Source organism: Camelus ferus, chromosome 14 (assembly GCF_009834535.1).
Source record: "Camelus ferus isolate YT-003-E chromosome 14, BCGSAC_Cfer_1.0, whole genome shotgun sequence".
In the NCBI taxonomy this organism is placed as follows: domain Eukaryota; kingdom Metazoa; phylum Chordata; class Mammalia; order Artiodactyla; family Camelidae; genus Camelus; species Camelus ferus.
This window is the reverse complement of record NC_045709.1, coordinates 3,609,738-3,624,394: the sequence shown is the minus strand read 5'-3', so window position 1 is coordinate 3,624,394 and position 14,657 is coordinate 3,609,738. Positions and strand designations below refer to the sequence as shown.

At 37.4% G+C, this 14,657-nt stretch overlaps 1 protein-coding gene across 5 annotated transcripts in view; it reads left to right on the top strand.

Moving 5' to 3' along the window:
- MTRF1 (mitochondrial translation release factor 1) overlaps positions 1-14,657 on the top strand; it is a 32,744-nt gene that overhangs the window by 337 nt on the left and 17,750 nt on the right. For 2 of the 5 annotated variants that reach the window (XM_032496056.1, XM_014552005.2), the window contains exons 2-7: positions 55-241; positions 1,834-2,259; positions 6,194-6,285; positions 7,843-7,924; positions 8,121-8,228; positions 11,643-11,815. In XM_032496056.1, the coding sequence (XP_032351947.1) occupies positions 1,842-2,259; positions 6,194-6,285; positions 7,843-7,924; positions 8,121-8,228; positions 11,643-11,815 (873 nt within the window). In that variant the 5' untranslated portion in view covers positions 55-241; positions 1,834-1,841. Of the gene's footprint in view, positions 1-6; positions 242-1,833; positions 2,260-6,193; positions 6,286-7,842; positions 7,925-8,120; positions 8,229-11,642; positions 11,816-14,657 lie in introns of those variants that run through there. The other 3 variants (XM_032496055.1, XM_006176269.3, XM_032496054.1) reach the window with 2 other exon arrangements.

Here is a 14,657-nt window from a genome sequence, read left to right as displayed (position 1 = left end):
CTCACAATTCATTTCTCTCTTCTTATCTTTTAAAAGTCTTTTTTCTTTCTCCAGCTCTTTCCCCCCATGGTGCCTCGCTATGGGATCGCTCCTTATGCCGATTTACACAGTGAGGCTTACACGTGCTGCTCTGGTGCGGGGTCAGTGCCACTTCTGACTTGCCGACGCTGAGAGTCGTTCCTAGAGTATCAGAGTAATCCAGTTACTGTGCTGTGTGATGGGGAAGACTTGCTGTTCTCAGGTATAGATAACCCTAGAAAGTAAATGTCTTCGGTTTTATTTAACATTGAGGTTCGTGACCTTGAGAGTTACTCATTCTACTAACTGTCCCTAAAATGGAAATTTAGTTAAAAGTGTTCTAACAAAAATCTTTTAGGCATTTTTTTGTTGTTCTGACATTTTTCAAATGGACACTCCTCTTGTGATGGGTTTGAGACTAGATGTGAAAGACACACGGAAACTCCTGCTGGAGGTCTGTAACATTTGTGGCTACTGGGCATTGGTGCACTCTTCTGCAGTCCTCGTCCGAATGTGATTCATTATGTTAAATTTCATTAGTAGAACTCTGCAAACTTTGAATATTTGAAGAGTCCATTTTGAATATTTTATTTCCTAGGAGATAATGATATCCAAGTTAGCAGACTTATAATGACCACATGAGCTAATAAATGAATGCACCTACCATAGTAGGAACACTGGAGACAATAAAGGTTGATTCTGATCAATTCTGACCCTTATTTCAACTTTGAACCTCAGGATTTTAGGGGCAAAGTATTTTTCTTAGAACGCTTTATCTTTTCACTTTCTTACTCAAAACCATTGTGTATGTGTGTTGTATCTTTTGATTATCTCTGTTAGAGGGACGGAGAACAGATAATTATTGTACACAGCCAATTTCACCTAACTTGTAATTTCTTAAAGTAATTTTTTCCTGATTGTAAAAGTAATATGTGCTGTATGCATAGAAAACTTGGAAAATGAAAAAGTAGGGGGAAAAAAAGAAAGCAAGCAAAAGTCTCCATAATCCCACAACTAGAGATCATTTTATTAACATTTTGGTGTGTTTCTTTTTTAAAAAATAAGGATCTTCCAATAGAATTTATGATGGGATTACGTCTTCATAAACCTATGTATTCCATATACTGTAGAAAAATTTGAAAACCTAATTGAGATTATGTTGTTTTCACTCCTGCTTTTTTCATTTAATATTATGATTTTTTTCCTTTTCATTGGATTTTATACTTAGTCATTAATAAAGTTTTATTTCTTTAGAATCTCAGCTAAAAGGGATGCACCTGTGAAGAGTGATTGCATAATTGGGAATGAAAAACCCTAGTCTCTATCCGACCCAATGAATAATCGTGATTAAGTTACTTGACTTCCTTGGACATCCAGATGCCTAATGTTAAAGAATTAGACAAGAAAATAGTTAATATTTCCTTCAAATTTTAGAAATCTATTAATATATGAGCCACCTAAAGTTTACATGATTATTTCTTACTTTACAGGTGCCTGTTTACACATTCAATTCTAGGTTCTTGATGCTTTCTAGGAAATAACTAATTTAACCCAGTCTATTGACATATTTATCAATTACACTCCTACTCATTTGTCCTAGTTAATTATATATGCTGAGTGGGTGGGAAAAAATGCTATCTTTGTTTATTTTAATATACTTAGAGGCTTGGAGAATTGTTTTCTTTTTGTGGGTTATTGAATTTTGAACTATTTGGAGCTGGCTGAGACAGTGAGCTGAGCAAGATTTCTTGAGGCTTCTCCAGCTTTTATATCCGTGGAGTTGATTTTTTTCAGATTGTGTTTCTTTTGTTTCAGATGCTGAGATGAATCGTCACCTGTATGTTTGGCTTTTTAGACATCCACCTCTTAATGGTCACCGCCAATGCCACGTCCCTCCCCATTCTCATCAGTTTACACAGATACATCTTGATACAAGGCTGTGGGTTTTCAGACGAAACAGGAGTCACACTGTCCATCATCTGTTAAATAAGAATTGGTCCAGGAGATACTGTCGTCAAGATACTAGGTTGCTTTGGAAGCATAAAGCACTACAGAAATACATGGAGGACCTGAGTAAGGAGTACCAAACACTTGATCATTGTCTGCAGCTTATCTCTGCAAGTGAAGGGGATCGAAGGTCCTTGAATCGACGGCATGCTGAGCTGGCACCACTTGCGGCCATTTACAAAGAAATCCAGGAGGCTGAACAAGCCATTGAAGAATTAGAATCAATGTGTAAAAGTAGGTAAAAGATATGTGTGTGTACAAGTACAGGATTGATTTTCTAAGTTAAAGCTTTATTGAACTCAGTCTTTTAACAAACCTACAAGTTATAAGCCCCACACTTGAAAAGGACAGAACTCTGTACTCTGGGTGTTTGAAGTATTTCAGCTACTAAAGAGCAACTGCTAAGAGACTGAGCTCTTCATGGTACTTGCCAAGAAGCTCTAAGGGTCTGGGAAACTTGAATATGCACCTTTTCAGAAGCTTTAATTAGCACTGAATAGATCTTTATCAAGTATTGTCCTAAGTGCTGCAGACCGAGGACACAAAAATACAGTTCGTACCCCCATCAAAAGGCTAATATGGTCTGGATATTATTTTTTCCACCCCAAAAAGAAACCCTGCTTTAGCCATCTCATCCCAATTCCCTCATCCCTACCAGCCCTAGACAACCACCAATTTACCTTCTGTCTCTGTAGCGTTACTTATTTCAGGCATTTTACATAGGTGGAATCATATATACCCTTTGTGACTGACCTTCTTTCACTTAGCATAATATTTTTAAAGTTCACCTATGTCATAGCATGTTTCTGTACTTCATCTCTTTTTATTGCTGAATTATGTCCCATTGCATAGATATACCACATTTTATTTATCCATCCATCAGTTGTTAGATATTGTTTCCACTTCTTTGGTTATTATGAACAATGCTGTTTTGAACATTTGTGTACAAGTTTTTGTGTGGACATAGATTGCTGAGTTGTATGGTAGCTCTATGTTTAACCTTTTGTGGAACTGCAGACTGATTTTCTAAAGTGTCTGTATCATTTTACATTCTATCACCAGCATATGAGGGTTCGAGTTTTTCCACATCCTCACCAACTCTTATTATCTGCCCTTTTGATTTTAGCAATCCTAGTGGGTATGAGGTGGTTTTGATTTGCATTTCCCTGAATGTCTTTTCACCTGCCCATTGGCCGTTTTATATCATCTTTGGATAAATGATTGTTTAGATCCTTTGCCCATTTTTCAGTTGAGCTGTCTTTTCATTTTATTTTGTTCTTTTTTTTTTAATGAGCTGTCTTTTTATTAGTTATAAGAGTTCTTTATATTATAGATACAAGTTCCTTATCAGATGTATGATTTGCCAAAATGTTCTCCCATTCTGTGGGTTGTCCTTTGAAGCACCACAGTTTTTAATTTTGATGAAGTTAAATTTATCTTTTTTTCTCTTGTTACTTGTGTTTTGGTGTCATGTCTAAGAAACTATTGTATAATCTACAGGCCACAAATGTTAACATCTGTTTTTCCTTCCAGGAGTTATATTTTTAGCCTTTACATTTAGATCTTTGATGTATTTGAGTTAATTTTGCATAATTGCCTTAACAGATTTTTTTCTTTTATGAAAAATCTCTAAGATATACAGAAATTGAGAAAAAAGTATAGTGGACTAACTTGGGGTTCATTGTTTCTCCAGATTCTGCTATTGGCCTTACAGATGTTAAGCAGCATAGAGGCCAGTCACAGTTATGCCTGTAAAGTCCTGGATGTCCAAAGCCTTACCTTTTCCCGCCTTCTGTTAGTGGCCCCATGAGGCTTTCACCCACATTAATGAGGATTATTTTTTCTCTCCTGATTAATGCCACTCAAATTTGGAGTTAATTAGTTTTGGGAAAGTTGCTTGCACATTATAGGAGCTTACTAGATGCTTTCTCAATTAAATTGACATAACCTCTTTCAGGTATGGTTGTATCATGTGTATTATTAGTAGGTTGGATTAGATTGTTTCTAAAGCTTTAGCTACAATTCTGTCGTTCCATATAATGATGATAATGGCTGTATTTACTTAGTCTTAGTATGCACCAGGCACTACGTATTTTACAAATATCTCATTTGAATCTTCACAATAACCTTGTGAGGTAGGCGTGATTATTAATAATCCCCATTTTATAGCTGAAGAAACTAAGAGGTTAAAATGCCAAAAGCTGCTTTGCCAATCATTAGAGGAGCAAGGATTTGAACCCAATCAGTGAGATTCCACAGCCCCTGCTCTTATCCACTGCACAGTGTTCCGAAGTCCTTCTGTTCTTTCCACTAGCTTACATCTTCATTATATCTCAGTCATAGATGATTACAATAAAGTCCTAACTTGTGGTCTCGCTTCCAGGCTTTCCTAGTCCAAGTATGACTTTAATTATATTACTCCCCTGCTCAAAACTTCCCCTAGCTCCCATTGCCTATAAATATAGATTACTTGGTTTGGCATTTTAGAGCCTCTGCAGAGCGAGCCCCCTTCTCTCTGTGTAGTATATTAATTCCCTTTGTATATTCTACCTTTCAACCCAAATAGGCAACTTGCCATTCCCTGAATATACTCAGGCCATCCCACGTCTGTGTCTTTAATCATGTTAACCCATCAGTTTCACCTTCTTAAAGGTCAGTCTGCTTACAAAGTATGGCTTGGATATCATATTTTGAATTGGCTTCACTCCCCTCTGTAAAACAAGTCTGATTACCTTTCTCTGTTTCATATTCTGATCCGTTATATAACTGTTTTAACTTTGGTCCCTTCCCCCAAGTTGTCTGTTCATTAAGTACAGGGTCTGTCTCTTACTTGTTTATCTCCTGCAGCACCAAACGTAGGATATAATAGACACTTGAATCTGTTGATACAATGAAATTAAATTAGGCTGGATTTTACAGTTAAGGAAATAATAAGAGGCCACAAAAATAATTTTGTATGATGGCAAATCAAGGTTTTTCCAATACCTTTGACCCAGCAGATATCTACATTGATTGATGTCAGCCTGGTTCCCATTTGAGGCTTATATGCACAAGGTGAGGCCAGTAGGTCGTTATAATTCTGCAACAGATGATTCATAATTAGAATGTAGTTCAGATGGCACCTTGTTTAGGAACCTTTCTTAAAGGTTGAAGTCTGGCTTAGACCACTCTTTGTGCCTTTGTGGCACTGCCCTCACCACATACTGTAATCGTGTGTGTGTGTCTGTCTGTCTTTCCCACCAGACTGAGCCACTTAAGACCTGAACCATGTTTTATCCATCCTTCTGTCCCCAGCAACTAGCAGAGTATTTAGCACATAGCAAGTGTTACATGTTGAAAGCAGGAATGAGTCATAGAATCCCACTGGACCCCGATGACTTCCACGACTGGAGAAGAATGTTGAAGAGCCTTCTCTCCTTTAGAATTACTCTTCATTTCTATTTTCTTCTTTATTATTAAGCATCAAAAATTTCTACCTCATTTAGCAGGTATCACCACTGACCAATGGAGTCTCTAGGCAGCTAAAGCAGTGGAGTCAAAGGTTTTGGGATCTACCATGCTTGGCCACTCTCTCATTGATAGCTTGGTGTGTGAGTTCCATGATTTAACTTCTTGCTTTGAAATGATGTGAAAAGGACCATTGTTTCCATAAAGCAGAGTTTACAAAGATGTGGGGGTTTTTTTGACCCACATGGTGTTTTTAAAAAATATTTACTAGGTATGAACATTTCAAAAGATTTCAAAATTTCAAGAGTTCTTATTTCCAACTTCTCTTGAAAAAAATGGAGGTTCTAGCCATGCTGGTCTACTCACAGTGTGCTGAGTAATGGCTGCCACCTTTAGACAAAAAATGGTCACTCCACTTTAAAATGTAGCTTATTTGGGTTTGTATTTAATTAGTCAGTCCCTTTTAAAACCTGTTTGATTAATCACTGATTTCTGTGATTACTTATAGACATTCAAATCACAAGCTCTTTGGGGCAAGGTTGTACTTCTTTTCATGATGAGTTTTTGAGACATACTTAGCAAATACTTGTTAATTGATGTTCTCTAACTATTCTGTTCTTTTGTATAATCCCTTGCCTTTAAACTGAAATAAAACCTAGTAGGTAGAAATTAGGCAGCTATTTAAATACGTTTACCATTATTTCTGTTGATGGTTTTGTAGGTTTATATAAGCAAGATGAAAAGCAGTTAAAAGAACTTGCATTAGAAGAGAGGCAAACCATTGCTCAGAAAATCAACGTGTTATACAGTGAGGTATGTTTTAAGAGGTAAACTGATCTCAATAGTGTTGATATGAAGGAATACTATTCTCACTAGACTAACTGCTTGGAGTACTCTCCAAACATCAGTTTATTTATTCTCCTGTGATAATTGATAATGTTGAGTTTAGTGCTATAATTTAGTACAGAATGATATTGAAGAGATTGTGATGTCAAAGAAGAAAACACCACCCACACCCCTATACGAAAATATTCCAAAGCTGAATCTATTAACTTCCCAGGCAAGGGAATACATGCTAGTGAGGAAATCTAGTTCAACATGGGGAAAGGGTTGGCGGGGAGCAGTTAAGTCTTAGAAACAGGGAGTGGTTCATGATGATTGGGTTAAGGGTTGAAAATTTGCATTCTGGATAGAATGGAATGAATCCAAGGGTATAGAGACTGGGTTAATACAAGTCTTCATAGCTCAAAGGATGATTTGTCTAAAAGATAATAAAAATACAGTGCTATGTACCATGTTCCCCTTTGTCATATCTGCCATCTTCCTACTTTCAGTCTTTCCTACTCAGAATCCAGAGGGGCTATGGATTCAAAAAGAGGAGTTTTTTGAGGGGCTGAGGAGGATGAGGTGGAGATATCAGATATTTTCTTCACCAATTTAGACAGCTAGTCAAAAGCATATGTAAGATGTCTGACCCTTAGTCTAACAGTCTCTCCCACAGGCTGTAGCATTTCTAGCAGAGGTGGACTGTTTCAGAAATTGTCAGTAGGGAGAGTCGTGACACGTCGGTACTTTCAGTTTGATTTGAAAGACCTTTTAGTAATGATGAAGATAAAGTTGCTTCCCTTTTTTTCCTAAGAGGAAAGTTGGTTACTTTCTTTATTAGAATGCTCTTTTTTTCTCTTGTCACATTGAGAAACTATTCAAGCCTTATCTTGGGAGTCCTCAATATACTCTTTATTTATTTATTTGGAGAGGGGAAGTAATTAGGTTTGTTTGCTTATTTAATGGAGGTACTGGGGATTGAACCGAGGATCTCATGCATGCCAAGCACGTGGTCTACCACTGAGCTATACCCTCGCCCCCCCCAATATACTCTCTAAACAGCAGCTCCACTAAGAAGACAGGGCATGGGCCTGGTGCCCTGTCATCTACAGGAGAGAATGTATGATCATATGTAAAAAATCCTCATTTTCTCCAAATGAAGACAACCAAAGCTTACTTCTTTCATTGGATGAAGGAAGCTACTGTTCAGGACTAATAAGAAGCAAAACCCAAAGAAAATTGAATGAAACACTGGACTTTGATCTAAATGTCTGCATTTTAGAAAATTAAGATAATATGATAACATTGTAGAACGTATCCCCCAACAAGTGAATTCATTGTAAACGTGAATTGCTTACTTATTTTAGGCCTAATTAGGTCTACTTATTAAAGCATTTTAGGACTAGACCTCTTTGGGATGCTATGTGATTTTGTTAATTACTGGTATTTTTTTTAATATTTGGGGGTCTTTTATCTAAGTTCAAGTAATAACAGTATACCATGGAAAATATGCACACTAATACTGTTTTTTTCCCCCTTTTCCAGCTTTTCCAGAGTCTAGTGCCAAAGGAGAAATGTGACAAAAATGATGTTATTTTAGAGGTGACATCTGGAAGAACTACTGGAGGTCAATAAAATAATTTTTTGTAAATGATGTTTGTTTAAAAATACTTAAACATTACCTTGATTTGACACTGTAACTTTAAATATTTGTTAAATGTTTTTCACTTTGGATATAGTCCCCAGCTCCTAAGGGGCTTGTACTGAAGGATGACACTCTTAGAAATTTGTGCTGATTGAATATTTTTGTATTTTCCTCTTAGGTGATATCTGCCAACAGTTTACCCGGGAAATATTTGATATGTACCAGAATTATTCAAGCTATAAACACTGGACATTTGAACTTCTGAATTATACACCAGCTGATTATGGTAGGCGTATCTGAGGGTTTTGTCCATAGAGGATGCTGAAAATTATTTTTCCTCTGATCTTGATTAGAACCACATTGTCCCATTTTTTAAAACATTTGATTTGTATCTACTAAATACTGTGACGTAGGCTTATCAGTCCCAGTGGCTTACTATAGTAGAATTCTTAACTGGGAGGAGAGAGTGGGAGGGAGGGGAGCATCTCCTAGAAGGAGTATCTGAGTTGGAGAACTTTCCCTGTGGAGGATGGATATGTGCCTTGCCTGGAAAATCATTGCTCTGTTGTTCAAAGCCAAGATGTATTAAGGTTTTTACTCTAAAGTATTAATGGTGTGTTAAATGTTTATGGGAATACAGAAAAGGTTAGTCACATGTCTTTATTTTCAAGAAGCTCCCACTCTAATTGGACTGATAAAAACTTATACAACATAAACAGCTACAAATAATGCAAGCCTTTAAACTTTTACGTGCTCGAGTGTGTTAAATCAGAACACCTGATAGTAATTCTCTTTTTGGTTCCATTCTTTTACTCTATTTGGAAGTTTTTGTCTCCTTGGTTACATAAAGATACACTGTAGTAGACACAGGGGTCATGAATTATAATGCAGAGACTGTCAAAGTGGGGAAAGAGGATTAATGTAAGTTAAACAATCAAGGGAAATGGAAACCAGTGTAGAGCATAAGGAAGTCTGTGCTCGGTACAGATTTGAAATACAGCCAGTGGTCAGGAAAGGGAATACCAGTGAGAGAAGAGGGAAGGGGTAACCTGAACAACAGCCTGGTGGTGGGAAAGACCTTGCTGTGTGTGTAGAAGTGAGGAAGCCAGTGAACCCAGAGCATATTTGTGATAAGAAGTAAAAGGAAATAGGTTTGAGTAGATGTTGAACGGCTGTGAAAGCTGAACAGGCCTTGATTGTTAGGGAGCCATTGGAGATTTGTTAATAAAAATATGATTTGATAAACATATTTTTTAAGAGGATATATATTTTAAGAGGATTATTTTGACAACAGTGTGAAGGGTTGATTGAAGAGGCTAGATTCAAGGCAGACTGCAGAGAGGCTGTTGGAGTAATCCAGGTATGACTGAGAGTTAGAATTGGGAGTTGGGAGACAGGTGAGAGACCTTCAGAGGAAAAATGAGCAAAATTTGGCAACCGACAAGAGGAGCTATTCCTTTCCCACTGTGTCCTGTGTGCAGTGTAGGGTATTAGATCCTCACAACCCTGGGATTTGGATATTATCAATCCCATTTTACAGATGAAGATCTAGGTTCAGAGAGTAAGTCGTTAATCCAAGATCACACAGTAAGTAATGGCAAGCCTGGAGTTAAATTTAAGGCTGTCTGATTCAGAACCACACTGCATCCCATCTGTCTACGAGCCCCAGGGAGATGAGCCCCAGGGATCTAGTCTTTCTAGCTGGGAAGATTGCGATAGTCATTCATGCCATCAGATGGAATAGAAATTGGAAGGCAGAGTCCATTGGGGAAGAATAATGCTAGTGGCTTTTGAATTATTATGTGTGTTATTAGAGTGAGCATCCCTTGAGAAATAGCCAGTAAATGCTGAAGTTATGTAACCAGAGCTTTGGCAAGAGAATAGAATTGAGAGTTACTTGATAGCTGTTCGCACAGAGATAATGTCTGATACTGAGAATAAGTGAGGGAGAGTTCATAGAGAGGGAACATTCAGGACACTAAACCTTGGAGAATGGCCACATTTAGAAAGATAGACTCGTTGGCAAAAGAGAAACAAGAGTCAGATAAGCAGGAAAAAGGGTGAGGCCAGTATAATATTGTGGAAGCAGGAGAGGAGAGAGACAAGAATATAAACAGAAGCAGCAGCATTATGAGAGAATAGTCAGAAATGTCATCTCTGCAATGTGTATTTTGAATTCAACTTTCAATAATGAAAGGAGATGAATTTAATAACAGGAAGAGTGATTCTGAACCAGGCGTGCAGAGCAGCCTAAACAAGAGTTGGGAAACCTTTCTCTTAGATACACTGATAAGTGAGAAAGAAATTATACAGTTAGACCATCACTGAGTTACAACTCCTGTAGTGCATTAAGCATCAAAGACTGTCAAAGCGGGAATGGTATAGCTCAGTGGTAGAGCGCATGCCTAGCATGCGTGAGGTCCTGGGTTCGATCCCCAGCACCTCCAGGAAAAGTAACTAAGTAAACCTAATTACCTCTCCCTGCAAAAAACAAACAAAAGACTGTCAACACCATAAAAAAGAGAGCCCACCAGACATTATGTGTCTTCTGTAGTCTTGCCAAGGAGCTCAAGCTGGCAATCCAGTTTCTGGATCCAGCTGCCCAATGGCAGGCAGTACAGAGGGCAGAGGAACAAGTTGAATGGCACCAAGAGTATGCAATCAGGGAGACCAGACCGTGGGAAATTTCTGTGGGTCAACAGTCCTGGTTTCTCAACAGATAATTGAAGGAAACAAACGAGATGGATGATGAACTTACAGATTGAGAGGTTTGAAAGACATATCAATTTTTTTAAATGGACCAGATTAAACTGTAGTACCTAGGGCAGCACATTAGTTAGTGAAATTATAATGAAGAAGGGAATAAAAGGGTAATGGTTACTCATGAGAAAGAGGGGATTGTAACTAGGAAGGAGCAGATGGGAGGGCCTTCAGGGTGACTGACAAAGTTCTTTTTCTTGATCTTGAACCATATATCTTATTAATGTGGTTTTCTATGTCTGTATATTATTTTTTTTAATTTTCTTTTTTATTATTATTATTTTTTAAATGGAGGTACTGGGGATTGAACCCAGGACCTCATGCATGCTAGCATGTGCTCTACTGCTGAGCCACTAACCTCTCCCCTGTATATTATTTTATAATAAAAAGATTTTTTTAAAAACATGTCCAATAAGAAGCTAGCCTGGGCATCAAGATTATTTTGTGCTTATCTTCCCACTCCACAGATAAGCAAGATCTAAATTTCAATAGATTCTTGAAAACTTGACCTATAGAGTTACTCATCATTATCAAATTACTGTGTTATTGAGCACTGTTTTATATAAGGCACCAAACTAGCCCAAGATTACATAGCATAGTTCAATGCAGAAACACCCCAGGATTCTTTTATTCCTAATACTATTTTTATAAAAGTGAAATTTTTTTACTATATAAAGCTTAGAAACAAAAATATATATATATATTAAAAGTAAAATAAACATGCTGTCATTCTGTTCCCCAGAGATAACCATAAATAACAGTTCAGTATGTTTCCTTTTATATATTCATGCATTTACATTGGGAAGATACAGTCTTGTACCTACTTTATGTTCTCATCTCAGGCTCTGTGCTCACATTCAGGGCTTAGAATAAGGGCACTTACAGTCCTGATCCCTTTGAAAGAAAAATTCATGAATATTCCTGGAATATTTTTTCGTAGGCGGGCTACATCATGCAGCTGCCCGAATTTCCGGTGACAGTGTCTATAAGCATTTGAAGTATGAAGGTGGGATTCACCGAGTTCAGCGAATCCCTGAGGTGGGCCTGTCATCAAGGATGCAGCGTATTCACACGGGAACGATGTCCGTCATTGTCCTCCCACAGCCAGATGAGGTAACCTCTGACATAAAACTCTGTACCGTTGTTTATGAAAATCAGCCGGAAATTTATTGTCTAGGAAAAACTCCTGTGTGTTCTGTGTACTCACAGAATACTTCTCTGCACTCCAGATGTGCGGAGTTCTTTTCCCCCAATTCTCTGCGGACACCACGTGATTGTCTTGCAGTTCAACTCAATTCTGACACCATCTACCTGGAGATAGCGTTAGATCTCACAGGCTAGACTCAGTCCCGCAAGATTGCCTCCCCTCCCACTGCTGAGACCAGTCACAAGGGCAGGTTGTCTCCTGTGTTTCTGACTAACTGGCATTCCATTGCCATGTCATGGGAAGCGCACTGGAGGTTCCCATGACCCCCTCCGTAGGTTCAGTAATTTACTAAAGTGGTTCAGATAGCTCAGGGAAACAGTTCATTTACTAAATCACTGGTTTATTACAAAAGATACAACTCAGGAATAGCCAGGTGGGAGAAACTCATGGGACAAAGTATGTGGGAAGAGGAGCAGAGCTTCCATACCCTCTCCAGGCTCGCCACCTCTCCAGCACCTCCATGTGCTCACCAACCTGGAAGCTCTCCGAACCCTGTGCTTTGGGGATTTTTATGGAGATTTCCATATGTAGACACGTTTGATTAAACCACTGGGCATTGAGGATTCCTTCAACCTCCACTGAAGCGGTGGAGTTGAAGGAGTCGGGTGGAGCTGAAAGTTCCAACCCTCTGGTCAGGTGGTTGGTTCCCCTGGCAACCAGCCCCCATCCAGTGGTTATCTAGGGGCTTTCCAAATATCACCTCGTTAACATAAACTCCAGTGTAGTTGAGAGGGGCTTGTTATGAATAACAAAAGACACCTTTATTGCTTTTATCACTTAGGAAATTCCAAGGGTTTTAGGAGCTCTGTGCTGAGAACTGGACAAAGATCAAATATGTGTTTCTTATTATAAGTCACAGTATCACAATTAAGTAATATCTAGTCCATTTTATACTTTCCTTAGTGATCAAAAAATACTTTTATGGCTTTCTTTTTTTTTTTTTTTTAACCAGGACCCTGTCAGGTTTCACTCATTGCAGTTAGTTGTTATATCTCTTTAAGTCTGAAACAGTCTCCCAACCTATTTTTTTTTTTTTTTCAAATGATACTGACTTTTTGAAGGGTCTAAACCATTTGTCTTATAGAATGTTCCACGTGCTGGATTCTTCTGATTGTTTCCTCATAATGCGTTTTAACTTGTTCCTTTATCCCCTGTATTGCATTGAAAGTCATATTTAAATGTTCCATTCTATCCGGGTTACACGTTTGGAGCAAAGGATAGTTTTCAGATATAGTTACAGTCATGTTGCATCTTGTCAGAAGTCACAGAATATCAGATTGTACCACTTTTAGTGAGGCTTAGTTTAAGCATTTAATTAAGGTAGTGACCACAGCAATATCTCCATTGTGAAAGTATATTTTTCCCTTCGTAATTTCTAAGTAATCTCTAGGGTAATATATCCTGTTCCCAATAAATTTTCTTCCGTGGTTTTAACATCCATTAGTAATCTTTGCCTGAATGAGTTATTTATTTGGGGGTTGCAGGAGGGTGATTTTCTAATTCTGTCATTCTTTCTTAACTGGCCTTCTTTTCTGTAAAGAACTTTCCTCCCCACTACCTTCTCTCCTTTCTCGTTGCTGTCTTTCTCTTTGACTTTACCTCATTATAAACTCATATATTGAATTTCATATATTGACCTCATTATAGACTTATGGATTTATTTGTTAAATTCAGTGAGTTATAATCACTATTTTCTTTCTTTTTTGAAAAATTGTGGTATAGTGGGGAGGGTACAGCTCAAGTGGTAGAGTGCATGCTTAGCAAGCACAAGGTCCTAGGTTCAATCCACAGTACCTCCTCTAAAAATAAATAAATAAATAAGTAAATAAATAGACCTAATTACCTCCCTCCCCCCACCAAATAAATAAATAAATAAAATAAAAATAAATTTTAAATTCTGGTAGAATTGACTTACAATATTATATTTAAGTGTACAACCTAATGATTCACAATTTTTAAAGGTTATACTTGGTTTATAGTTATTATAGTTATTATAAAACATTGGCTATATTCCCTGTGCTGTGCAATATATCCTTGTGGCTCATTCATTTTATACGTAGTAGTTTGTACCTCTTAACACTCTACCCCTATTTTTTCCCTCCCTCCTACCCTCTCCCCACTGGTAACCACTGGTTTGTTCTCTGTATCTGAGTCTATTTCTTTTTTGTTATATTCACCAGTTTGTTTTATTTTTTAGATTCCACATATAAGTGATATCATAAAGTATTTGTCTTTCTCTGTTTGACTTATTTCTCTAAGCATAATATCCTCCAAGTCAGTCCATGTTGTTGTGGCTGGCAAAATTTCATTCTTTTTTATGGCTTAGTAATATTCCATTGTGCGTGTATGTGCACACACACACATATAAATAACACATCTTACCTATTCCCTTGTTATCTTCATATTCTTGAAAATTAAACTCAGTTAGTGAAGCTTCATTCCATAAAAGAATAGGGTCTTGTTCTCTTAACTGACATTTAAAATTCTTTGTATATTATTAAGTCACTGTTTCTATGTTCAGAATTCCCCAAAAGTCATTAGATAATTTCTTTAACATTTGGGAGACTGTAACATATAATATTGACATATTTGTTACCTACCTACTTAATATACTGCAAACACAAGAAATGGGAAATTACTCTTTTTAAAAAAAAATTTTTTTAAGGGGGAGATAATTAGGTTTATTTACTTATTTTTTTAATGGAGATACTGGGGATTGAACCCAAAACCTAGTGCATGCTAGGCATG